We start from the raw sequence: 24,876 nt of genomic DNA on the forward strand, positions 1-24,876 counted from the left end.
TTTTTTTAATCGTATCTTTATTTAAACAAATACGAGGACAGAACAGGGAAAACCAGTACAATTTATCTCATGACATGACGCGAAAATATGAAATATACCTTATCTTTTATTCAGGGATGAGTTCCGGTACACAAACCATTTAGTTTTTATTAACGCTGACAATGTCTGTGGGTGAAAACCAGCCAAAGAACCTGTTCAATGACTGAGTGTGTAGAGTTAGAAGACACAGGTGGTGTGACATCCTTATTTTAGTCAATAAAAACCCTCCATCATCCTGTGAGCAAGTGTCGTTAAAAAAGATCGTTGGGCTCCAGCAGCAGCATCGAACAGTAAAAGTGCACGTGCACGCAGGCACGCACATGCCAAACTCAGGTTGTCCTTTAAAAAAAAAAAAAAACACAAAACAGTACAAATCATCAAGAATCTGATGTGTTTGGCAGGACTGCAGTTCCCAAATGTGGGTTAAAACAGGAGGAATCCACCTGAGCACACAGGTGAATTAAAAACTCCATGATCCGTCTGATCCGTCTCTCAGGGAACCGACATGATTCAGCTTCAAGCCTCCCGCTCGTGGCTGTGGGTAACATTAGTCCTGACAACGTGCCTGCTTGTAAATTCATGTCAGCAGTAATAAACATCTCCATAACAAAAAAGAGTCTTTCTTAAAAAGGCTTAAAAAACAGAACCCTGACAGCAAAAATCTCATTTCTCAGAACTTATAAATCACCAAGTTGTGGCTCTTATCCCTGGTCCTGAGGGATTAGCCACCTTCTGGACCAAACCAAGCTCCCTCAGAGCTGTTGGGTGTCCTGAGAGACTGGGGAGGCAGGAGAGGTGGAGGAGGAGGAGGAGGAGGAGGAGGAGGCCACGGCAGGAAGCTCCTCACAGGCAAAGTAGTCCTTCAGAGGAGCGAAAAGGTGTCTGATGACGGGCACGCTCCAGGCCTTCCCCAGAACCTTCTGCCTCTGCTGCCTGTTCATGTTCCTCACATCAGTGTAGTGTTTGGGGAACCCAAAGATCCTGACAGACCAAGCAAGAGGTGTTCAGTCAAGGCTCAGATTAGTGAAGACGCTCGGCAAAGGAGCGGCACCGACCTTTCCAGCTCAGTGATCCACAGGATGTCCTCTCTGCCGCTGGTCAGGACCGGCAGCAGCGACACGTCCTTGCCCTGCTTCAGAGAGTTGGGGTTTGTGGTGATGGTCCTCACTTTGGTCACCTGATGCACAAACAGCAGCGTGATGACGGGGATCCTGGCTATAACAGGTGGTTCCTGTGGTGAATGGTGGGCTGACTCACCCGGGCCTCTCTGCCGACCTCCAAGCACTCCTGCAGACTCAGCTTGTCTTTCTGAGAAGCCACGATGGGTCTGAAACGGGCAGAAAACGTCACTTCCTGGCTGTACGAGCCGCTCTGCACAGCCAGGAGCTTACCTGCACATCCCGGGAAGGTTTCCCCAGAAATAGCGAGCTCTGTGAGCTGGGCTGACGTTGACGGCGTCCACCAGGACAGGGTTACACTGTGGGACATTCAACAAGCCTTAACGGGCTGCATCAACATCTGTCCTCAAAGCCTATGTAGAGCTCTTATAGGGGACCAACCTCGAGGAAGCGGCAGATGTTGACTTTGTCGTGTGCGTTCATAAAGACCACGTTCTCAAAGAGCCAGAAGAAAGGCCGGGGGTCTTCTTCACTGGGCTTCAGGAGCTCCAGAATCCTGTAATACTCAAAGAAGAGCCGACCGGTGCCCTCTAAAGGACAAAGCCGGTCATTACCACAGACATTCATCAGAACCACTGTGTTTAAAAGGTCCGAAGAGGAACGCTCAGATCTGAGGCCAGGGTCCCGTACCGTACAGGCCTTTCCGGATGGGGTTGACGATGGACAGGTCGTTACAGGGGCTCCCACCAATCAGCAGATCAAACGGACCCCACCTCTCCAGCTGGATCAAAGGGGATCCATCAGGATCAATCGGGACCAACACAGCCGCCAAATGACCAAAAACCCCCCCACGTGAACGAAGGCTGACGTACGTGTTCCTGGGTGATGAAGCGCACGTCACCAACTTGGGTGATCTTCCCCTCGTGGTTAACGGCCGTCACGGCGATGGAGTCCTCACACACCTCCGAGGCGACGTAGGTCTCCACTTTGAAGCCCAGATCCTTCAGCACCACGTAGCCTGAAAAGCACACAGTTCTGGTCGGTTCCAGCTTTGTCGGGTCAACCACCAGGGAGACAGGAAACGGGCAGACAGGGTCTGCCAACGCACCGGTGCCGATGCCGTCGAACAGCGACAGGACTCGGATCGGCCGGCGCAAATTGGCCGAGATGGACGGGTAAACGCGGTGCGGTTCCTGCAAACAAGCCCGGGCCGGTTTCACGAAAAGTGCTTCTCAACATTTTCACACGTCAGGGTCAAAGCCAGATAAAATCCCTCCTCACAAAGGCCATGCCGCTGTTGTTGGCAAACAACTCCTGGACACGGATGCTCCAATCAGCTCTGGGCACCAGGGCGCCATGGGGCTGCTGAGGCTGGCACAGGTAGCAGATCCACGGGTCCAAGTCCTTCAGGGACTCGAAGGTTCCTGCACCAACCAGGATGTTCAAACAGTCCCTGCAGTAGGACCTAAAACCCAGAAAAGAGGGTTGGAGAACAGCCAGCAGCTCAGGTTCCTGTTGGTAGGTGGACAGAGGTGAAGGTGTGGACCTGCAGCAGCTGTCGTTCCCACACAGAATGACTTCCATCCCATAGCAGCAGATGGTGCAGTAGGACTGGTAACCGTCGTCGTCGTAGCGGAACAGCGTCTCTGTGAAGTTGTCCTTTGGGAGGAAGAACAAGGCTCAGAATTGCTCCTCTGCTGCCCACAACACACCCCCTCACTCACTTTACACTCCTGGCAAAGGCCTCCTTCGATGAGGGGGTGGACGACCTCCACCGCGTCAGTCCCACAACACAAGCAGAAGCCTGCGGAGACACAGAGCAGCCACTGACACACCCAAACATTCTAATCAGTGTTAATATTGAGCGCAGTGGATCTCGTCCCAGTCACCTTCCATGTCCAGCTTCCTGTCCCTGATCCTGCGGATCGTCTCCTCTGCAGAAAAGAGACACTGGCTGAGTATTTGTGGACATTTCCTGCTACTTTGTCCTGGTGTCCGACAACAGTGTTACGTCTCAGTGTGATGAGCAGTGAGGTGCAGGCTGTGCTGACTGGGACCAGTACCTCTGACTCTCTGGTCTGGCTGGGTGTAGACGCTGCTGGGCTGGGTCGCCTTCCTCAGGATTCTGTTGTCAGACCTCCTCTTGTTGGGCACATAGTCCGGGGACGTGTCGTCATCAAGGTCATCAGCCAGAACGCTCCTCTTCTTCTGCACCTTTTCTCCCTTCCACCCTCGCTTATGTCTTCCTTTCTTCCACGCAGGCGCGCCTTTCTCCCACCCCCCGTCTGGTTGTGGTTTGCCCCCTGCAGGTCTGAGGGAGGACTTCTCAATGAAAGCACACAGTTGGTTTATGGAAGCATCTTCACCCGGGGGGCCGGAGGAGCCCCGAGTTCCCTTCCTCACAAACAGCCTCTCCTTCGCTTTGTTTGACTTGCTGATAGCTGGAAAAGACCAACCAATAAACCACCTGAGACCCCCTCAACAGGCCCAAATGATCACAAACAGGAGGCGAATCTTGAACCGACCTGCTGCTGGGTCTGGACCCAAGGCTGAAAATCCTCCCAAGGCCCAGTCCAGAAGCTGTTTGAGCAGCTCCTCTCTGTCCTCCAGCCCTGTAGACCACTTCTGGCTGCACTGCAGCGCTGCGTGCTGAAGACACACATCATCACACATGACATCGTTCCTGCTGCTATCAAAGTCTGAATGGGGGCGCTTTGGGTCCGTCTGGTCCCTGTGGGTCCACCTACCTGCACGGACAGAAACACGGCTTCTTTGTAGATGCCGACAGTGGCAAAGAGGTTGGCGTTAAAGTGCTGAGCAAAGGCAGAGAATGGCGCCAGTTTCTTCAGGCTGATCTGGAATTAGAAGGAAAGTCTGGTCTCGTTCCGGTGTCTCTGGGGTCGGGGAATAATAGTGAAGCTGCCAACATCCTGGAGCTGCTGGACACTGTCACAAACTCACCAAAGTGGAGGTTTTCTGGCCGTACCACTCCACCCTCACAAATCCCCCCAGTCCACGTATTCCTTGGCCCTCTCTGATGACGGCGGGCCAGTAGGAGGATCCTGAACTCTGACCCCAGACCAGCTCGCCCGTCTCACCCACAAGAGGCGGCTGACGGAGATATGAAGATACTGAGGTCAAAATGACGGCGCAGCACTCAGGCACAGGAGAGATTCCATGTCTGAAAGTGCTCCTCTCATCCAGACACGTCCTCACCTTTGAAGTTTTTGATCTGATCTTTGATGACTGATTTGTTTTTGCACTATTCTCTCATTAAACTAAACACAACAAAAGCATTGTTTCACCCCAACATGCTATTATTGAACCGCTATAACAGGGTTATTCAGACTTCACCATCTGCACCGCCGAGCTGCGTGGCGGCGTTGACGTCATACTGCTGTCATCGTCCTCATCATCGTCGTCGTCATCATCTTCGTCGCCCTCATTGCTGCCGTCATCACCGCTCACAATATAAACAATCTCCACTGGGGAGACAGGCTGGTTCCGGTCCAATCCTGGAGGAAACACGTGTGAACAACATGGGTGATGTGACGGCAGCAAACACCAACCCTGTTTGTGATCTACGTCTCCACGGTAACATGGTGAGCAGCAACAATCAGTGTTAACGCTTCACTTTTCTGACCTTGAGCCTTTGTGGGTCCATCAAAGGTGTTCCCTTCAGGCCGTGTGAGCTCCACCATCTCTGAAAACACACACACACACCGTCATCATTAGCGTTAGAGTCACAATGATCACCGTGTAGCTCCTCAGCTCTAACCTGGCCCCACTCACCTGAGGAATTGTCAGAGAGGTCCGACACTGAATCATCTTTGAGGGGATAGTGAATGGAAGATCTGGCCTCCTCCTCTGCAGATAACAGCTTCTCATCTTTACGCATTGACCTGGCCTTTCTTGGAGATCTTCTTAAGCTGATGGAGGGTTTTTTGGTCTCGTGACGCTTCTTCAGTGATGTGTTTGAGGCCGTTCTGCTGTGAGGCCGGCAGCTATTGAAAGCCTAGCGATGGCCAGAAATACAGAACGGTAAACATAGGACCTGCGGGCGGACGTTTGGGGTCTGACATTAACAGCCAGAGGTCACGTACCATAGCAAAGACTTGCTGTCTGCAGAGGGAAGTGGGCAGGACCAGGAGGGTGAGGAAGAATCGATGCACAGCACCGTAGGGTTCAAGAACAGGCAGAATCTAAGAAGCAGGGACAGTTGGGTCATCTTTGGTGTCAGAGGGAAGCGAGGGGACAATGGAGGGCACAGCGGCTTTACCTCAGCCCAACTCCGACCTTTCCCCCTCAGCTGCTCTTCCTTTATGGCCTGCAGGGCGCTCAGGTAGTCACTGGCCATCTGCCGACTCTCTGCAGAGTCCTTCTCACACACACCCAACTGAACCCCTGACTTTATCAGCACGTTTACGGGCAGAATAACCTGAGGGAGAACACACGTACAGTCAGACACAACATCCTGTCGCCTGGGGAAATGCTCTGGTCATGTGGGTTCCATGTGATGAACCAGCGTCAAACACAACTCTGCTGCTGGGGGAGAAGACCCCGGCGCTCCAGGGTTAGAGCGGAGATCCCTACCTGGGTCTCCTCCCACCTCCACCCCCGGCAGCAGCTCCAGGTCACAGCTGGAGGAAACAACAGCACCTCCCTGGCCCATTTTTAATGCAACAACGAACTACATTGCCTGAAATGAAGAAGTACTTGTTCACATGTGGCTCTAACTCGCACTTACGCAAAGATCCTCAGGATGTTTCAGCACTTTAGTTACGGTCATTAGCGCCGCGTTGCCGAGACGTTTGGGAATATTCTGCACTAAAGTCTCCAGAACTGCTTTGTAGAAGGTTGTTGCGGCATTAAAGAAGTCGTTGCGGTCCTGTTCCGTCAGAGCTGTGCTGCCCAGCACGTCTCTGGCCGATGCTCCTATGTCTACGTCACAGCTGAGGAGCAGATTTTCCTTGTCCTGGAGGATGCAAAGGTCCCACCTCCTGACAAAGCACGAGGAGGCGGAGGGGTGGAGAAAGCTGGCAGCATACGACCGCAACAGGATAAAAACCAGCTGGAGCTCCTCTGCGACGTGCACCGCAGCGCCCCCCTGCAGCACCTGCAGGGCTCGGAGCGGCTGAAGGGCCTTCGCCAAGAACAGGAAGTAGAGCCCCAACTTGTCATCCGTCAGGAGTCCTTTGATGTGTTGGCCATCCAGCAGCATCAGGTTGTCTCTCAGGTGTCTCTGGGTGCTGGCCATCTTCTCCACGATGTCAATGACAGCTAAAGCCTGAACACAGACTGGGTGGGAGGGGCAATAAGGCAGGGCAAATACATCTCTGAGGGCGTGGGCCGCTTTAGGCTGGTTGGAGTAGTGAAGGTAGAGTTCTCTAATGGTGTCCAACACGCGGGGAAAGGCTGTGAGCAGTCCGACCTGACAGGCTCTTCCTGCTATGCCAGGCAGGCCGCAGAGTGACACTAGCCTGGGGCTAAAGGCCTGCAGCTGCAGCTCAAACACACGGCTCACAGTGGGGTGGGCATTACAGTAGAACAGGCGCAGATGACCCAGAGGAAGGCCACACGCCTTCAGCCTGTCGATCAGGAGACGCGCATCGGTGGCGGCGGCACCCGCACTCGGGTCCACGTCTGCCTCTGGGTCCACCCAGTCCGTGCTCAACTGCAGGGTGTCCAGCAGCTTGACAACACTGAGCCCAGAACTCAGGTCCACATAACCAAGCAGCATAACGCTTGTGCGCTGCCCTCCATCCAGATGCACCCCCACATACAGGTAGAGACTGTACGGGCTGTCGGAGCAGGCCCGGACCACGTCCTCGGTAGGGGCTGCAGCACAGGCAGGGGGAGGCCGCCTGTCAGACACATCCAAACCCTCAGTGAAGTACTGGCTAACGAAGGAAGAAAGCAAGCCGCTTCCATGGAATCCATTCTGGGCGGTGATCCCAGCTAACATGAGTTCCACTGAGTGTCCTCCCTCTGCCACCTTTCTCCTGTCCTCGTCTTCATCAGATATAAAGATAACATCCGTCTGGTTGTCCTCACAGTTGTTGGGTCCAGGTTCATTGTCCATGTTGTCTTTCACCTTCATAATGGCCAAACTCTGGTGAGATGTGGGCAGGTGACCTGCCAAAAGAGCCATTGTGGATTTACCTATGGGTGACAGGGCTGAGACGTTTGATGACATCAGAAATGAGGTGAACGCTTCACAACAGTCTTAAGACAACAGGTACCTGTTGGAGCCTCGGTGTTGCTGTCCCTACCCGCGTCGGCATCAAAGAAGTGCTTGAACCACGATAGCAGTCTCATAGACATGCTGGATCCAGTCGTTCCCAGCTTCTGAGCATGAAGGAACTGAGGAGAAGAAAGACTCTCAGGAGATGAAGACATACATTTGTAAGCTGCCGTCTTCACTTTATAGATCACATGCGGTCATTTAGTGTAAATGATGACTGAAATTCCACCCCAGTCCAGTCAAAATGTTACAGCGGCCGATGGAAGAAGGTTTCCAATCAAGTCCAGATGTTGAGAAAAGTCAAATTAAAGTGATTAAAGTTCTCACCTACAAAACTGAAACATTTCTGCAGCAGACGGCAGCGATTGAAGCTGTGGACAGAGACCACGGGTTTTAGTGCTGGACAACACCAAGGAGCCTGGAAAGAGCAGGTCCAACCACCAGGGGATTAAAACACCCTGGGGATTAAAACACCAAAGTGTTGTTTGTTAATGGGACAATCATCATCATACACAATGGCTAAGAGACTAAAATTACAGTAGGGCCCAAAGACATGACAGGATGGTTGATGGTTTGATGTGGAGGTTCCTCACACTCCTGACAGATGTTAGGACAGTTCTTTTACGTTTTTTGTTTTGGTTCTGAACCCAGAAATTCACAAACGCCGAGCATACACATGTGCAAACGTATGCACATAAACAAGCACTTACATGCTAAAGACCCAAGTTCTGGCGTCAACAGCAACAATGTCCGAATCAAAACTGCAACTTCCACAATAACCACGACTTTTCGCGCGAAAATGTTGCACTCACGTCACATTAACAAAAGCGTTTATTTTGCATTCACAACAATCGCTCGAGCTGCTCACAAACAAACAGATTGCAGCCCAGTTTTTCTTCAATTGTCTACCAGCCACGACATAAAAAAGTGAAAGAATCGCGCCATTATTATGTTACGTTTGTTTACAATTTTATTAAACGTTTCTACCTCCGAGTGTCCGTCAACGCAACAAGTTCCGGCCAATGAGGTCACTGGTTGAGCTCTACGCCAATCATGTGACAGCGGCTGAAGTGTTGACCAATCGTATCGCTGGATTCCGCCAGTGGGCTGGACTTGTGTTTTAAGCGGTAAACTGGAGGGAGGTCAAACTATGGAGGCCCGAAGGTTCCTGAAATCAAACGGGAATTACACAAGCGCGAAGGAAGAGACGCCATCTTGGATCGCACCCAAAGACCACGACAAGTTACGTTGTGGTGCCGTGGAAACAATAATTATAAAGATTATTTTCATTATAATTGAATAGTTTCACCTCGCGGCTCCATTGGAATAACCGACCCATTACATTGTCTTCGCAATATTCACTCCACGTTGAAAAAACAAACATTCCACATAAACAACCACAGTACGTTTTTTGTTTTGTTTGTTTTTTAAAAACATTTTGGTAAGGACGACGTTTTCTAGATATAATGGAACTCTGTTTAGGGGACGTATCGAGAGCTGGTCTGTACTGTTAGCGTTGCCTATGGAGACGATTTCCGCTACATTTGTAGGAAACCAATTGAAAAAGCGTCGGTTTAAAGGGCCAGTGTTGGCCAGGTTATCATCACGAGAGTTCACCTACACCGGTACCTCACCTGTAGCACAGACCCACAACAACCACAACTCTGAGCTGAGCCAGCTGAGAAAGCGACATCTACTCACCCTCCGTTCGGCTTCTTACGAGTATTTAAACTACCGGGACCAGTCTGGGCCACATGGGGAGCCCCTCATCCCAACCCCCCAATCAGACCCTCCCGCTCCGCCAGTTCGCCGCTTTCATTGAAATAATTATATAGCAAAGTGACGTGGACGCTAATTAAGGGCAACAAAGTTATTAAAATGGTCGTAAAACGTTCACGGGTTACCAGGGGTCACGCTAAGAATGGCCTAAATTAGCGAGTTAGGCTAAGTGAGCTACATTGAGGAAGACTACGCAGTTACCATTGCTAGCTAGCTACCGTAGCTAGCTTTAGGAGACAAACAATCTCAGCTCATTAAAGAGACGAGGTTTACACCTTATTCTCTTTTGGTCAGGGAGAGATATTACACACAATTCTTCTGAAGTAAATCTCATTTCCACATCAGTGAGAAATTAATACCTGCAAAATCATGTTAAGTAACTGAAAGGAAGTTGAATTAATGTTTCGTCACTGGAAATAATCAATGTCATTAATTGGGCTGCAGAGCATATTAAACAGCAGAGGCTGACTGAGTCCCTCTAAATATGTTCCCGAGACTGGAGCCCCACCTTCTGGTGTGTTATTAGTGGTGTGGAGTGCCACAAGGCTCTGTATCTGCACCTGAATGTTTAGCTCTACTGCCATGTGCAGTTTTCTGAACAATCCATTAATCGTGTAGGTGGTGGGAGCCCAGTCTACTGGGAACTGGGCTGAGAAGAGGAGGGTTGACGGTTTGAGCCCCTGTACAGACAAAACATGGAAGGGTGCCAGAACACCTTCAGAGCACGGCCAAGGTACCCTTGAGCAAGGTATCAAACCCACAAATGCTCATTTAGGGCCCTGTGATGAACTGGGGACTCATCCAAGGGGGGATCTGCCTTCAGCCCTTGTGAACCCTCCCCATGATACAAAACCCACTTGTTATCTGAGCAAATAATGCAAAGATTTAACCTTGAATCTTTTATTAAGTAAAAACTCTACAAAGTGTTTTTTCCACTGTCAGGACAAATTAAGTACAAAAATAGGAATGATTTTCAAATAATCTTTATCGTTTTTGTGATAGAGAAAAAAACCAGGATGTTTTTCATACAGAAGATAAAGCTGACAAAGGTACAAAGACTAAAAAAACACATAAAGGCCCATTAACGTCACTATCGGCCCTACAAATACACACTTTACATCTCAGTAATACACAATACCTAAAAAGCTTGTGGTTATATGCGCTGAAAACTAAAGGCAATCTGTTGTTATTATAGAAAGAGAGCAGCTAAATGCTAAAAGAACAGACCAACACGGTCAAATTTGCAAATATTAATGAAACATGTAAACAAATACTTTTTGGTTCTTCTGCAAAATCAGACGTTTTAAAAGTAAAGGTTACAAACACGTTCAGAGTGTGTTGAGCACCATGAATTTGGAGCCATTTGCACACAAACAAGGTTCCCTAAAGAATCAGTTTCTGTCAGTACAGTACCCAACCTGTGGTGTAAAAACATCTCTGCTCCATGTTTTGGACACACGGGAGCTGAACACAACAACATACATGTGTAAGATCACGCAAATGGGAACGTCGTCCTCTGAGGTAATGCCGTCACAAATTTGGTGAGTGCAGGTCAAATCAGATATTTTCAACAAGAGTTTTTATAAAATTTTCAGTCTGTTAAACTACCTGGTAAAGATGTGTGGTGACGTCACCAAGGCAACAACCTGGTGAGGTCACCGAGGCAACAACCTGGTAAAGATGTGTGTGGTGATGCCACCAAGGCAACAACCTGGTAAAGATGTGTGTTGATGTCACCGAGGCAACAACCTGGTAAAGATGTGTGTGGTGACGCCACCAAGGCAACAACCTGGTAAAGATGTGTGTTGACGTCACCGAGGCAACAACCCAGTAAAGATGTGTGTGGTGACGCCATCAAGGCAACAACCTGGTAAAGATGTGTGTTGACGTCACCGAGGCAACAACCTGGTAAAGATGTGTGTGGTGACATCACCAAGGCAACAACCTGGTAAAGATGTGGTGTGGTGATGTCAATGAGGCAACAACCTGGTAAAGATGTGTGTGGTGACGCCACCAAGGCAACAACCTGGTAAAGATGTGTGTTGATGTCACCGAGGCAACAACCTGGTAAAGATGTGTGTGGTGACGTCACCAAGGCAACAACCTGGTGACGTCACCGAGGCAACAACCTGGTAAAGATGTGTGTGGTGACGCCACCAAGGCAACAACCTGGTAAAGATGTGTGTTGACGTCACCGAGGCAACAACCCAGTAAAGATGTGTGTGGTGACGCCATCAAGGCAACAACCTGGTAAAGATGTGTGTTGACGTCACCGAGGCAACAACCTGGTAAAGATGTGTGTGGTGACATCACCAAGGCAACAACCTGGTAAAGATGTGGTGTGGTGATGTCAATGAGGCAACAACCTGGTAAAGATGTGTGTGGTGACGCCACCAAGGCAACAACCTGGTAAAGATGTGTGTTGATGTCACCGAGGCAACAACCTGGTAAAGATGTGTGTGGTGACGTCACCAAGGCAACAACCTGGTGACGTCACCGAGGCAACAACCTGGTAAAGATGTGTGTGGTGACTCCACCAAGGCAACAACCTGGTAAAGATGTGTGTTGACGTCACCGAGGCAACAACCCGGCAAAGATGTGTGTGGTGACGCCATCAAGGCAACAACCTGGTAAAGATGTGTGGTGATGTCACCGAGGCAACAACCTGGTAAAGATGTGTGTGGTGACGTCACCAAGGCAACAACCTGGTAAAGATGTGTGGTGATGTCACCGAGGCAACAACCTGGTAAAGATGTGTGGTGACGTCACCAAGGCAACACCTGGTAAAGATGTGTGGTGACGTCACCAAGGAAACAACCTGGTAAAGATGTGTGGTGACGTCATCAAGGCAACAACCTGGTGACGTCACCAAGGCAACAACCTGGTAAAGATGTGTGGTGACGTCACCAAGGCAACAACCTGCTAAAGGTGTGTGGTGAAGTCACCAAGGCAACAACCTGCTAAAGGTGTGTGGTGACGTCACCACACACATCTTTAGCAGCACACACGGGTTCAGTCAAAGTCATCGTCCACAGTTGTTTCCAGGAAGTCAAGCGCCTGTTGTCAACAGTTTCACAAGGGTGTAGGAAGGAAACGTGGCCAGTGTGGAGGAAGTCTAAAGCTCTGCTGTATTCCTCTGAGTTTGAGCCTTGAAAGAAGCTTCTCACCAACGAGTTAGAGTGTGTAAAGAACACCGTGACACGGGTTTGTCAGCCTGCTTCTCTTCAGTTTAGTACGGACAGATTTCCTGCTCACAACAAGCTTTGGGGACAGAGACATTTCCGTCCAAACGTACCAGTCTGCCGACTGGTGCGTTTTTATTGACTCTTTGATAGCATTTGTAGCACCGGATCACAGAAAAGAACGAGTGCTAAGGAAAATATTCACCAGTGTTTCATTTGCTGTGCTTCAGCCTTTAAACTCAACTGAAACTATTCTACTTTCAGCTTTGACTCCAACTGTTTCTGTTTTTGCGTGAGCTTCAAGTACTTGATATCGGAGAGATTTACTCTCTATGGAAAAAAGTCTGAAACTACTGGGCATATTTGCCTCCTCTAAAAAGATCTGCTAACAACAAAAACCAACTATGAAGCACTACAAAGCTCCATTTCTAGGTTAGCTTGATCGCTGTTCCCTCACTCAGAGCTTCTCATCTGGCTTGAAATCAGCAGCAATTAAACCAACTGAGTTACCTGGTCAACAGCTCAAACATGGTGTTTTTAGGCTACTGGAAAGGAGGAAGCGGCTAGTTTTGAAACCAGTTTAAAGAGTCTGGATTCTGGTTGGTCTTTGTTCTGGAAGTGGAACTTTCAGCTGCATCTTAAAGGGAAACAGTTAAAATGAAAGACGGGTGGGGTGAGAGAAGCAGGACCCCCTGCTGGGCTCTGCGATGTCATGCTGGTGTGAGTGTGCGTTCTGGCTGCTTCAGACACAAGCTGATAGCTGCTGTCACAAAGTCCCGCCTGTGTTGTGGTGAAGCCTCCTGCCCGCATAAGGAGAGGACAGGAGGGACACCTGAGAAGAGCTGCTGAGCGTTGGCTGGATGAAGGTGGCTCTGCTTGTTATTCACAGGCAAAGTAGTCCTTCAGTGGTGCAAACAGGTGCCGGATGACAGGGACGCTCCAGGAACGGCCCAGGAGCTTCTGCCGAGCGCCGCGACCCATGTTGGACACGTCGGTGTAGTGAACAGGGAAGCCGAAGATCCTGTGAGGAGAATCACAACAGTTCACAACAGCTGTGTGTGTGCGTGTGTGTGTGCGTGCGTGACCTCACCGCTCCAGCTCGGTGCACCACAGTATGTCCTCCTTCCCGTTCATCAGGACGGGGAAATGTTGGTCCTTCCCTTGTTTGATGGAGTTGGAGCGTGTGGTGATGGTCCGGACCTTCCCAAACTACAATCGCACCAACACAGCCGTCAGCAGTTGATCATGTGATCAGGACAACAAGCGCGTGTGAAAGCTGACCTTTGCGACTCGGCCATGCTCCAGGCAGTCCTGCAGCTCCAGCTTGTCCATCCCAGAGGCGCAGAGGGGCCTGAGGCAGACAGAAGCAGCCACATCAGGGTCACAACTCTCACAAAAGGAAGCAGCTAAGGGAGAGACGGGGGGAGTCGGCACCTGTTCATGCCCGGCAGGTTTCCCCAGAAGTATCGAGCTCGGTGGGCGGCAGAGACTTCGATGGCGTCGATCATCACAGGGTTGCACTGGAAAAACAGGCAAGACATACATCGTGACCGGGGGTTGAAGGCGATGGAGCCTCACATCGAACCTTCTGCTGCCCTCAGCTCACCTCCAGGAATCTGGAGATGTCCCGTTTGTCGTTGACGCCCATGGCCACCACATTCTCAAACATCCAGAAGAACGGCCGGTCCTCCCCCTCTTTGGGCTTGGCCTCGCTCAGCAGGCGGTAGAACTCAAAGAACAGCCTCCCTGTACCTTCTGCCGCAAAACCACATCAGAGCCTCAGAAACTAGTGTGGAGCAACATCTCCAAAGGCAGACCTCAACCACAACCTGTGAGCTAGCATCCTACCATAGAGGCCTTTCCTGGCCGGGTTGACGATGGACAGGTCGTTGCAGGGACTCCCTCCTATCACCAGGTCAAACGGACCCCACTCCAAGATCTGAGGAGCAACAGCACCGCCAAGCATTACACCTGGGTTTTAGCCTCCTTCACATGGTTACAGCACATCAAAATGCAAATAAAGTCCCTCTTACGTTTTTCTTTGTGATGTCTCGAACGTCGTGGACGTACTTGATCTTTCCTTCATGTCTGACCACACCCACTGATATGGAGTCCTCACACACCTCTGATGCCACGTACAGATCCACCTTAAAGCCCAGGTCCCTGAGAACCAGGTATCCTGGAATCATGTAGACTGCTGGTGTGAGGATCCGCTGCACGACATCACACACACACACACACGCGCGCGCGCCTTACCGGTAGCGATTCCATCAAACAGGGAGAGGACTCTGATGGGTCTCCTCTGCTCTGCAGGCACCGCAGGGTAGCTCTTTGGTTTCTCCTGGTCCAGGAAGAAAAGAGGGAAAGACAAATAAAGCCAGCCCGTAACTGTCTGTGTGAAACTGCTGCCTGCACAGGTTCAGAAGCACGAAGCCACTTACAAACTCCTGTCCGTTGTCGTTGGCAAAGAACTCCTGCAACTTCAGATTCCAGTCGTGCCGCCGTTTGAGGACGCCGTACTGCAGCAGCGGCTGGCACATGTAGCATCTCCACGGGTCCAGGTAGCGAGCGTTGTTAGACGTTCCGGGATCCACCAGGATATCCAGACAGTCCACACAGAAACACCTGGAAGAGGAGGAGCGAGGTGTGACGGGACAGATGGAGGAAGAGCATCAGACGGCACCTCTGTGTGCTGGTGTCACACCTGCAGCAGTTAGCGTTGCCACAAAGCAGAACCTCCCTTCCGCCGCAGCATATGGTGCAGTAGGACTGGTAACCATCATCATCATACATGTAGGATATCTCCAGATACACGTCCTGATGGGACACAAGAGAACATCACAAGATCCTTCAGCTCAGGTGTGTTTTTCATCCACATGATGGACAATCGGCAGCGAAGGAGCTCCAACCTTGCATGTTTGGCACAGGCCTCCTTCAAACAAAGGATGGAAGGTGGCTGCTCTCATCTTCCCACAAGACAGACAGAATTCTGCAAGAAACCCAGATGCAGATGAATAAACCAGCCGCAGACAGCCGTCACGTCCCAGCAGGTGGGTCCTCACCTTCTATACTTTGTTTATTCTTCAAAACTTCATTCACCATTTGTTCTGAGAGGGGGAAACAACACAATTGGGTTCAGCGGTGCACCCAGAGAATGACACAACAGCTGAAGCTGCTGTTGTTACAGTGGGCTCTCCTCTGCACCGATACCTCTGCTGTAGGACTCCTCGGGGGCAGACTTGGTCTTGCAGAGGCTCACTCGGGGCCTCTTGGCACTGGGGAAATACTCTGGGAGGGGCACGTCAAAGACCTGGTGTTCCAGAGGGTTGCTGTCTGCAGGCCCACACAGAAACAGACACCAGCAGCGTTTACCTCTCATTTCTGATCTGAGCAGGGCAAAAAAAAAAACACATAAAAGGGTGCCTCACCAGCTGTGTGTGTAGGTCTGAGTCCTTCCTCTCCTTTGGGCAGGAACCCACCATTGGCCCAGTCCAGCATGGGTTTGATCTGGTCCTCTGGATTGTCTGAGCTGCAGGGAGAAAAGGACTTTTCTGCCCGGATACTGGCAATCTGTGGAGGACAGGAAGAGCTCAGTCGGGCTAACGTAGCATGGCTGAACTTCAGGTTCTCTAAGCTGTTCCTGCTGCCACCGACCCCGAAGGAAGCTGCAGTAACACCTAGAGAGCAGCAGGAACCTCTGGAGAAAGCTGAATAATGGAGACGAAGATAACAGGCCAGAGGACATGTTTACTGAGCAGCATCTTCAGAAGTGGCTGTAAGACCGTACAATAAACTAGCACCATGCGCAGGGGCCACCAAGACCCTCTAATACACACACCGGGCCAGCAGGTGGCAGTAGCGGGTAGACATGTGGAGGAAGCACGCGGATGAATTTCCCAAACGCTCTTCTCTGTGGGCCATTTTCATATGATTCTCACTCCTTCTTCAGGCATTCTCAGCCATAACGGAACTAAAGTTTTTTGTCATCGTCCCAGTTGATGTGCAACATAGAATCCTTTAACCGAGGGGAATATGCATCCTCCTCACCACTAGGCAGCGATATACATCTCTTCAGTTACAGGTGTTCCGGGGTCAGGCGCCAGCGTGGAGGTCATGGATCACGAACACGTGTTGTGTACTTTAACTCTGATTAAGGCGTAAACATGCAGGAGAAAGTCGATGTCCCATCTCATCATCTGGGTGTCTTGGTCAGGGACGCAGGGCAGCGGCTATCATGTTGACCTGCACTTCAGGCGTTCGATTACGGTCAGGTGGAGGTGATACTTTGTATTACTTCAGTATTTCTATAGACTTTGCCTCCACCTGATGAGGAGCTCAAGGTTTTCATAAACACGAAAAAATCAGTTCCACATAATAGCATAGCATAGAGGGCCTCTTCTTCTACTCTCACAAGACGCAGACGCTGTCTGGGTCCCCTGCTGCTCACATATATTACTACAATCATTTCTACGCTTCAACAGCTGCTGCTCAGGGAGGGACAGAGAACCCTTTAGGTAAGGGAAGAGGAGGAGGAGAAGGAAGAGGAGGAGGAGGGGGAGATGGAGGAGGGGAGGAGGAGAGGAAGGGAGGGAGCTGGAGGAGAAGAGGAGGAGTAGGAAGAGGAGGAGATGGAGGAGAAGAGGAGGAGGAGGAAGAGGGGGAGATGGAGGAGGGGAGGAGGAGAAGGAAGGGAGGGAGGACGATGAGGAGAAGAGGAAGAAGGGGAAGAGGAGGAGGAGGAGGGGGAGGAGGAGGGGAGGAAGGGAGGGAGGACGATGAGGGGAGAGGAAGAGGGGGGAAGGGGAGGAGATGGAAGAAAAGAGGAGGTGGAGGAGGAAGAGGGAGAGCTGGAGGAGGAGGGGGAGGGGGAGGAAGGGAGGGAGGACGAGGAGGGGGAAGAGGATGGGGGAGGAGGGGAGGAGGAGGAAGAGGGGGAGATGGAGGAGGGGAGGAGGAGTAGGAAGAGGAGGAGATGGAGGAGAAGAGGAGGAGGAGGAAGAGGGGGAGATGGAGGAGGGGAGGAGGAGAAGGAAGGGAGGGAGGACGATGAGGAGAAGAGGAAGAAGGGAAGGAGCTGGAGGGGAAGAGGAGGAGGAAGAGGGGGAGATGGAGGAGGGGAGGAGGAGGGGAGGAAGGGAGGGAGGACAAGGAGGGGGGAAGAGGAAGGTGGGAGGAGGGGAGGAGGAGAGGAGGAGGGAGAGGGGAAGATGGAGGAGGGGAGAAGGAGGAAGAGGGGGAGATGGAGATGGAGGAGGGGAGGAGGAGGTGGAGGGGAGGGAGGGAGGGAGGGAGGGGAAGAGGGCGCAGAGGGGAGGAGGAGGAGGGGGAAGAGGAAGACTAGGGTGAGGACAGCAGCCTGAGAGCCAGGACCAACATGGAGTTAAGGTGGAACTAAAGCAGCAGGACTTGTTGTGTTATTGGTTTTAGAATATATTTAGATGTAAACGTGCATCACCGTGCATGAGCAGCTCCCCCGTCTGGCTCTGTGTGTGTGAGCACGGCAGGGGTGCTGACACACACTGTTCTGTACACCTGCCTCCACCACACACACATTGATCTGAGACTTGCCTCCAGGGCCTGGAAGATGGCCCTGCGGTAGGAGACCAGTTTGGTGTAGGAGGTCTGGCTGAAGAACTTGGGAAAGGCGGTGATGGAGTCCAGCTTGTCTGCAGAAACCTGAGAAAGAACCCTGTTAGCTCCAATACCATTTAGCATTGGACTCCACCTGTTTTCCTCAAGAGGTTCCCCACCTCGGAGAACTTGCCGTCTCCAAACCACTGAAGCCAGCGCATGCCGTTACTGGCCTGCCGCTTGCCGGTGGCGCGCCAGGTCACCACAATGCCGGGCCACCAGGAGAACCCCTTGATCTTCCCCCACACCAGCTCCCCGATACCGAAACCTTTATTGTCCTGAATAAGAGAAACACAGGTTAGAAAGAGGAGAGGAAGCCTATCTCCTCTGCAGGCTGACACGTGGGGCTAGCTGCTGTTAGCCGCCCACACTAACACACACCAGTCAACTCACGCACACACACACACACACACACACACAGACAACAGCTGCTGGTCAGTGTACTGTGAATGATGCTATTGAGACAGAGCAAACACGCAGCAGACAGACGTGTGTGTGTGTGTGGGGGGGGGCACCTGCACTAACACTGGGCCAGGTGGGGGAGGCTGTGTGATGCTGTGTTCCCTCCTCTGTGTATCGCTGCCAAACCTCACTTCCTGTTTCTACTCATTTTCCCCAACATCCCATCAGAACCTCTCTCAGGACCCCACAGTCTAAATGGGCCTTTGCTTCTAGAAGGATCATCATATCTTACATTGTACTCAGGCTGGACCTCCAGGCTGGAGGAGGTGCTGCTGCTCTGGGCCGAGTCCTTTGAGTCCTGCTCTATCAGCTCCAGACGGGGGGCCTCAGGGGCCCCACCAGACAAGACCGGAGAGCCTCGAGGACCACCATCCTGACACACAGACCACTTGATTTAGGATCATAAGAGTGCTGGTTTGATTAAAATTAGAAGTTTGAATTGAAATGCGAAAATACACAACAGTTCGTTTTACCAGCAGGGCGGCGCCTTCCAGCTTGCGACTGTGGCGTCGAGCTTTGGCATTGGTGTTTGGAGTCAGACCTGCCTGGAAGATGGTTCTGGGCTGAGGCATCTGTCTCAAGCCCAGCTGGGAGGCTCCTGAGGCCTTCTCCTAAACACAAAAAACCCTTCAGAGGCCTTCAGACCAAAGGTAAGATCAGGGTTGTTTCTAAGCTCCTACCTCGCTGTACGCATCCCAGGGAGTCTCCTCCTCAGACCGTTTCCTGCTCCTCTTCCTGCTCCCCTTCAAGGACTGGTTGACATCTGAGGGGACACAGAGGAGGACAGCAGGTTAGACCGGTGACTGATGGTTTCGAGTGTCTGATGAGAGGGTGCAACCTGTCAGGTCACCCTGGGGTGAGGCAGCATCTCCATTCTGTTTGGGGCTGAAGGGGAAAGGCGGTTCTGCTGCCGTCAGCGGGCTCTTCTCATTGGTCAGCTCCACGCCTCTGTCATTCTCTGATAGGCTCTCCACTGGGGGCGTGTCTCCATTCACAGGTGCCTAAAATGAAAGAGAAAGTCAAGATGACGCAATCCGGGACTAAATTCAGCAAACCCGTGTTTCAGCAATGTTAATGTGTCTAAACATGAACCTGCCACACAGCTGAACCTGCCACACACACATGAACCTGAAGCTGCCACACACCTGACCCTGCCACACACACCTGAAGCTGCCACACATCTGACCCTGCCACACACCTGACCCTCCCACACACCTGAACCTGCCACACAGCTGAACCTGCCACACACCTGAAGCTGCCACACATCTGACCCTGCCACACACCTGAACCTGCCACACATCTGAAGCTGCCACACACACCTGAAGCTGCCACACACACCTGAAGCTGCCACATAACTGACCCTGCCACAAACCTGAACCTGCCACACACCTGACCCTGCCAGACACACCTGACCCTGTCACACACACCTGAACCTGCCACACACACCTGACGCTGCCACACACCTAAACCTGCCAGACACACCTGACCCTGCCACACACACCTGAACCTGCCAGACACCTGACCATCCCGCACACCTGAACCTGCCACACAGCTGAACCTGCCACACACATCTGAACCTGCCACACACACCTGAAGCTGCCACATAACTGAAGCTGCCATACACACCTGAACCTGCCACACACCTGACCCTGTCACACACACCTGAATCTGCCAGACACCTGAACCTGCCACACACACCTGACCCTCCCGCACACCTGAACCTGCCACACACCTGACCCTCCCGCACACCTGAACCTGCCACACAGCTGAACCTGCCACACACCTGAACCTGCCACACAAATCTGAACCTGCCACACACACCTGAAGCTGCCACACACACCTGAAGCTGCCATACACACCTGAACCTGCCACACACCTGAACCTGCCACACACCTGAATCTGCCAGACACCTGAACCTGCCAGACACACCTGACCCTGCCACACACCTGACCCTGCCACACACACCTGAACCTGCCAGACACACCTGACCCTGCCACACACCTGACCCTGCCACACACACCTGACCCTGCCACACACCTGACCCTGGGGGTCAATGTCATCCCTCTATGCTGATGACACTGTGCTCTACATCAGACTCTGGTCCTGCTGCTTAGAACACAAACATCTAAATGTGCAGCAAACTCCTTCACAGCTTCATCTATCTGAGAACTGCCTGATCAGCCGGCAGGTAGGTGTGTGTGTGTGTGTGATGCCAATGGAGTTCTTCAGATGTGTGTATTCCACACTGACCAACACACACTGACCAACACTCTGCTCTGTGACTGACCTTCCTGTCAGGTCCCCTCTGCTCTGAGGCATCAGCGTCTGACCTGAACAACTTTCTCTATATCTAAACCTCAAATGTCCCCAGAAAACGGCCTCACAGAAATGTTTAAAACCGAAACTTCTGAGGTCGACGTTTTTTCTCTGCAGGTCTGATGGCGGATGGACAAAAAAGAGAAGAGAGAAAGAGGAAGAAGTGATAACGGACAACAGGAGCCCCATTAATACTGTGTGTGTGTGTGTGTGTCAGAGTGTGAAAACCACGTGGTGGGTTATGCAGGAAATGTGTAGCAACATAAAGACACTAGTGTACTTTTGTTGCCTCCTTCCTTCCTCCCTCCCTCCTTTCCTGCATCCTTTCATCTGCTATGCAGAGGGCTGTGTGTGTGTGTGTGTGAGACTCACAGCTGCAGACATGTTGTTGGTGCCCTCCATGATGGTGCTGGAGTACATGTTAGAGGGCATAGCCGTTGCGGTCGGCTGCTCCAGTGTTTCTCCTGACTGCTTCTCAAACCTGCAAACAAAATGCAGGACACATTCAGACACACACACAAGTCCAGTCTGGTGCAGCGCCTGTTAGCCTGTAAGTAGCCTGTAATTAACCTGTAATTAACCCATAACTAGTTCATGTCAACAGTTAAAAAAAGAGAGATTAAGGATGACGTTTCCCTCATCAGTTCTCCAGGAGGAAGCATAACACCTAACATGCCCATACAAAACACAGGTAAACAGATACACTGCACGTGTGTGTATGTGTGCGCGCACGCACGTGTGAGTGAGAGACAGAGAGGGAGAATGTGTTTGTACCTGTACATTCCTCTGAGAAACTTAGCTCAATAAAAAGATGAACACATGCAGGCATGCTTTGTGCACGTGTTCATCTGTGTGTGTGTGTTTATGTATTCGGCTTGAATTTCAGCGAGGTGAGAGGTCAGAAGCTTCCTCAATATGCCTGGACAGACTGAGCTGCAGACCTCAGACTGTCACTTTGGGTTTTCCTCATATTAGATGACCCAAAACCAAAGTCGGGCTTCAAACACAAACAAGGTGCCCCAACAATCCCTTTCCACCACCACCATTATTCAGCCACTGACCAGCAACCGGTCTCATACCGCCCCCCCCCCCCCCCCCCCCCCCCCCCCCCACACACACACACACGGTGGAGGGGCCGCAGGTGTACGGGGCATCAGTACATCGCTTTGACTTCTGATGAGGAGCAGGTTCACCCGTCTCCCTCCACTGTGGTGTCTCATGCTGCTGGAGGCTTTACTCCAACTTCTACACAGTCTCTTGTCCTGTAGTGTATTGTCCTTTGCCCAAAAGCAAATAAACCACAGATGAATCTGACTGATAGCATCACCGTGACATCTTAATTATGATTGATGGATCAAGGTCTATACCTAGATGGGGGATTCAGGTCCAAGCCTGCCTCGTTGAGCTCTACAGTCTCGTTAAAAAGCCCCTCCAGGAAGTGTCCCAGTGGCAGAGACCCGTCCAGCACACAAACTGTGGGTTTCGTGACGTGGTGCCATACAGCCGACACCTTCACCAGACACCAAACACTCTCCACCGCAGAACACACCCGAGGGCGGCAGAACGCCGGAGACACTGTCGCACAAACGGCCAAAAAAGCTGTGCTGTGGCTGCAGGTGATGGATTTATGAACCACCCACACCGGCGGAGCCAAACACAAGTGGAAGCCAGACTGATTTAGAGGAGGAAGGACGGATGTCGGAGAGCGAGGGGCCCACGGGAAGGGGACAGGAGGACCGGAGGGGGGGCAAGACATCAAAGTTGTGTCTGGTGGAGAGAGATTAGGGACCGCATTGCAAGAGGGGATTGTTAACTCACCAAAGAGTGTGGACGTGTGTGTGTGTGTGTGTGTGTGTGTGTGTGTGTGTGTGTGTGTGTGTGGAGGGGGCTCCTCAGGGTCTCCCCCTGGGGGCTGCATTCCTCGTCTGTCATGTCCTTCTTGGCCCCTTCCAGCTCAGATGGAGCCTTTCACTCTTTGTTCGGGCCTCTCTTGTCCAAACGTGTCCAATCAGCAGTGAGCGTCAAAAATATGGATCAATACCAGAAAATATGGATCAATGCCAGAAAATATGGATCAATACCAGAAATAAACCAGGTCAGTTTCAGCATCAGTACCAGAACTGGTCCACAGAAACAAGCTGATACCAAAGTGCTGAGCTTACTGATGGAGTCCAAACCTTCAGTCTCAGGACTGTGGGATTGTGGGTAGCGTAGTTTTCCTCTGAAGGCATAATGACGCAATGGTTCGAATCAAAGGTGCAGCTCAGAAAAGGGGTAACAATATAATCAATATAATAAACCAACAATAATGAAAGAAACATGGAAAATAAATTATGAAGCAGGACTTAAAGTAACGTCACATTGATCACCACCACTGAGGACCAGACCAGAGAGGACCAGGCCAGAAGGGCCCAGACCTGAGAGGACCAGAGCAGAGGGGATCAGGCCAGAAGGGCCCAGACCTGAGAGGACCAGAGCAGAGGGAACCAGAGCAGAGAGGACCAGAGCAGAGGGGACCAGGCCAGAAGGGCCCAGACCAGAGAGAACCAGACCAGAGGGGTCCAGAGCAGAGAGGACTAGAGCAGAGGGGTCCAGAGCAGAGACCAGACTACAGGGGGTCAGACCAGAGGGGACCAGAGCAGAGACCAGACCAGAGGGGAGCAGACCAGAGCAGAGCAGAGACCAGACCAGAGAGGACCAGACCAGAACATGCATTAAAGTCACTCTGTGGAAGTATCTCTGAGAGTATTTAGTTGTCTTGTGCATGAAAGATGTATAAATAAACAAGAATAAAGTGTAAATGAGAGCTTTGTCATGTTGATCTCTCTAAACTCAGTAGGCCTACAAGAGGTGGTTCTGTTCTTGAGCCCCTGATGGGGGACAAACCCGTGTCGCCACCTGAGTGACGTCACCCCATCTAGCCCCTCCCCCTCGCACTCTTCTGGCACATGGCTTCTCTAAACTGAACTTTGAGGTGTATTTCACCAGGTCGACTGTCTGTCTGTCTGTCTGTCTATCTGTCTGTCGCGGCCATGAAGTTTAAAAAGAGGGAAAGTCCAGTGCGTAAAACCAGGAAACAGAATCCCAGTGTTCCCAGTGCAGATAAGCGCCTTGGCTCTTCTGGTAAAACCGAATCACTTCTTTGTCCGATTACAATCAGTCAAGAACAACGAGGATTAAAACTCACAACCACGGTGAGAGTCTGAGGTCATGACGGCACGAGGGGCTGTTAATAACGCCGTCATAACTCCAGGGATCGTCGTAAACAACACGCTGATCCCGTCCCAGTGTTGTTCGGGGAACTCTGGGCGCACATGGGCCACTGAGCAGCAGCCACCTTCTGCACCACGGAAACACGAAAAGCGCCTCAGAAAGGGCGCTGAACGCGCGCCAGGCTGGGCGCAAAGTCGCCTGTGCTCTCGAACCCGCAGACTGAATCCTGCAAAAGCGTGAAGGACTTACATAATTTTGCAGATCTCGCGCTGGTTCGCGGCAGGAAGCTGGCGCTGTGGTCCGGGGAGGCAGCCGGCGGAGGAATGCGCTGGAGGAGGTCGTGAACTTGGCGCAGGATCAGATCAGGATCCGGATAAGGGTGGAGGAGTGAAGCTATGTCAGGAGCTGTTCACACTGACTGAGCATGCCGCTGCACATCTCTTTACCCCCTTCTCTGACTCAACCCCTCACACGCTCACAGGAGCGCGCATTGGCTGGTCACAGATCAAAGGTAGTCCCAGGTAGTCTTCAGGTAACTCCCACCCCCCCAATCCAAACCGAACACAAACCAGAATTGTCCCCCGCGGTGGTCTTTACTGTTGTTGAGATCTTTATCGTTGAAGACTCGCTGCAGATGCAACTTTAGCGCCAAGATATCAAAGCGTCATCACAATAAATCACTGCGCGTTCTGATAAGAACATAATCAGTGTTTTACTTTATTAACTGTGGATCGGGGCCAGAACCCAACAGAAGTTAAGCAACATGTGGGCTCAAAGGCAAAGATTCCTAAATGAAAAGGTTCCGTTTGGTGACCTCATAGAACGGAAAGAATCAGTAACTCGACTCTTCTTCAAGGTGTCACTCCGACCGCTTTTAATTCGATCAGAAGCT

At 51.5% G+C, this 24,876-nt stretch overlaps 2 protein-coding genes across 13 annotated transcripts; both read right to left on the minus strand.

The window, feature by feature from the left end:
- LOC101065802 (uncharacterized) lies at positions 1–9,329 on the minus strand. 5 transcript variants are annotated; one of them, XM_029834339.1, is made up of 25 exons: positions 9,103–9,329; positions 7,729–7,859; positions 7,400–7,520; positions 5,905–7,319; positions 5,437–5,595; positions 5,261–5,359; positions 4,950–5,172; positions 4,801–4,860; positions 4,512–4,672; positions 4,119–4,268; positions 3,905–4,012; positions 3,683–3,806; positions 3,221–3,598; positions 3,047–3,091; positions 2,882–2,961; positions 2,704–2,816; positions 2,439–2,622; positions 2,266–2,350; positions 2,030–2,175; positions 1,848–1,938; positions 1,599–1,747; positions 1,431–1,516; positions 1,297–1,366; positions 1,095–1,216; positions 1–1,020 (listed from the first exon to the last, which is right to left on the minus strand). In XM_029834339.1, exons 3-25 carry the CDS (start codon positions 7,479–7,481, stop codon positions 792–794), a joined length of 4,359 nt encoding a protein of 1,452 aa, XP_029690199.1. In that variant the 5' UTR covers positions 7,482–7,520; positions 7,729–7,859; positions 9,103–9,329; the 3' UTR covers positions 1–791. The 5 variants fall into 5 exon arrangements, with proteins under 5 accessions (XP_029690199.1, XP_029690200.1, XP_029690201.1 ...); XM_029834340.1 differs by lacking the exon at positions 9,103–9,329 and adding an exon at positions 8,389–8,782; XM_029834341.1 differs by lacking the exon at positions 9,103–9,329 and adding an exon at positions 8,112–8,782 and having other exon boundaries at positions 7,729–7,819.
- A 739-nt stretch (positions 9,330–10,068) lies between these two features.
- On the minus strand, positions 10,069–24,853 carry LOC101066026 (DNA (cytosine-5)-methyltransferase 3B-like). Of its 8 annotated transcripts, none has more exons than XR_003887961.1 (23): positions 24,234–24,853; positions 21,144–21,252; positions 19,294–19,456; positions 19,136–19,218; positions 18,929–19,066; positions 18,688–18,843; positions 18,113–18,271; positions 17,931–18,038; positions 15,791–15,932; positions 15,573–15,695; positions 15,425–15,469; positions 15,272–15,351; positions 15,067–15,179; positions 14,804–14,987; positions 14,619–14,703; positions 14,396–14,541; positions 14,211–14,301; positions 13,969–14,117; positions 13,797–13,882; positions 13,644–13,713; positions 13,453–13,571; positions 12,062–13,383; positions 10,069–11,664 (listed from the first exon to the last, which is right to left on the minus strand). XR_003887961.1 is itself a non-coding variant. In XM_011621097.2 (22 exons), coding segments are annotated over exons 1-22 (2,481 nt in total). In that variant the 5' UTR covers positions 24,236–24,853; the 3' UTR covers positions 10,069–13,241. The 8 variants fall into 8 exon arrangements, 3 of the variants coding, with proteins under 3 accessions (XP_011619399.2, XP_029690229.1, XP_029690228.1); XR_003887959.1 differs by having other exon boundaries at positions 11,886–13,383; XR_003887958.1 differs by having other exon boundaries at positions 11,730–13,383.
- Positions 24,854–24,876: the final 23 nt, after the last annotated feature.

This window comes from Takifugu rubripes, chromosome 3, assembly GCF_901000725.2.
Source record: "Takifugu rubripes chromosome 3, fTakRub1.2, whole genome shotgun sequence".
Taxonomy (NCBI): Eukaryota; Metazoa; Chordata; class Actinopteri; order Tetraodontiformes; family Tetraodontidae; genus Takifugu; species Takifugu rubripes.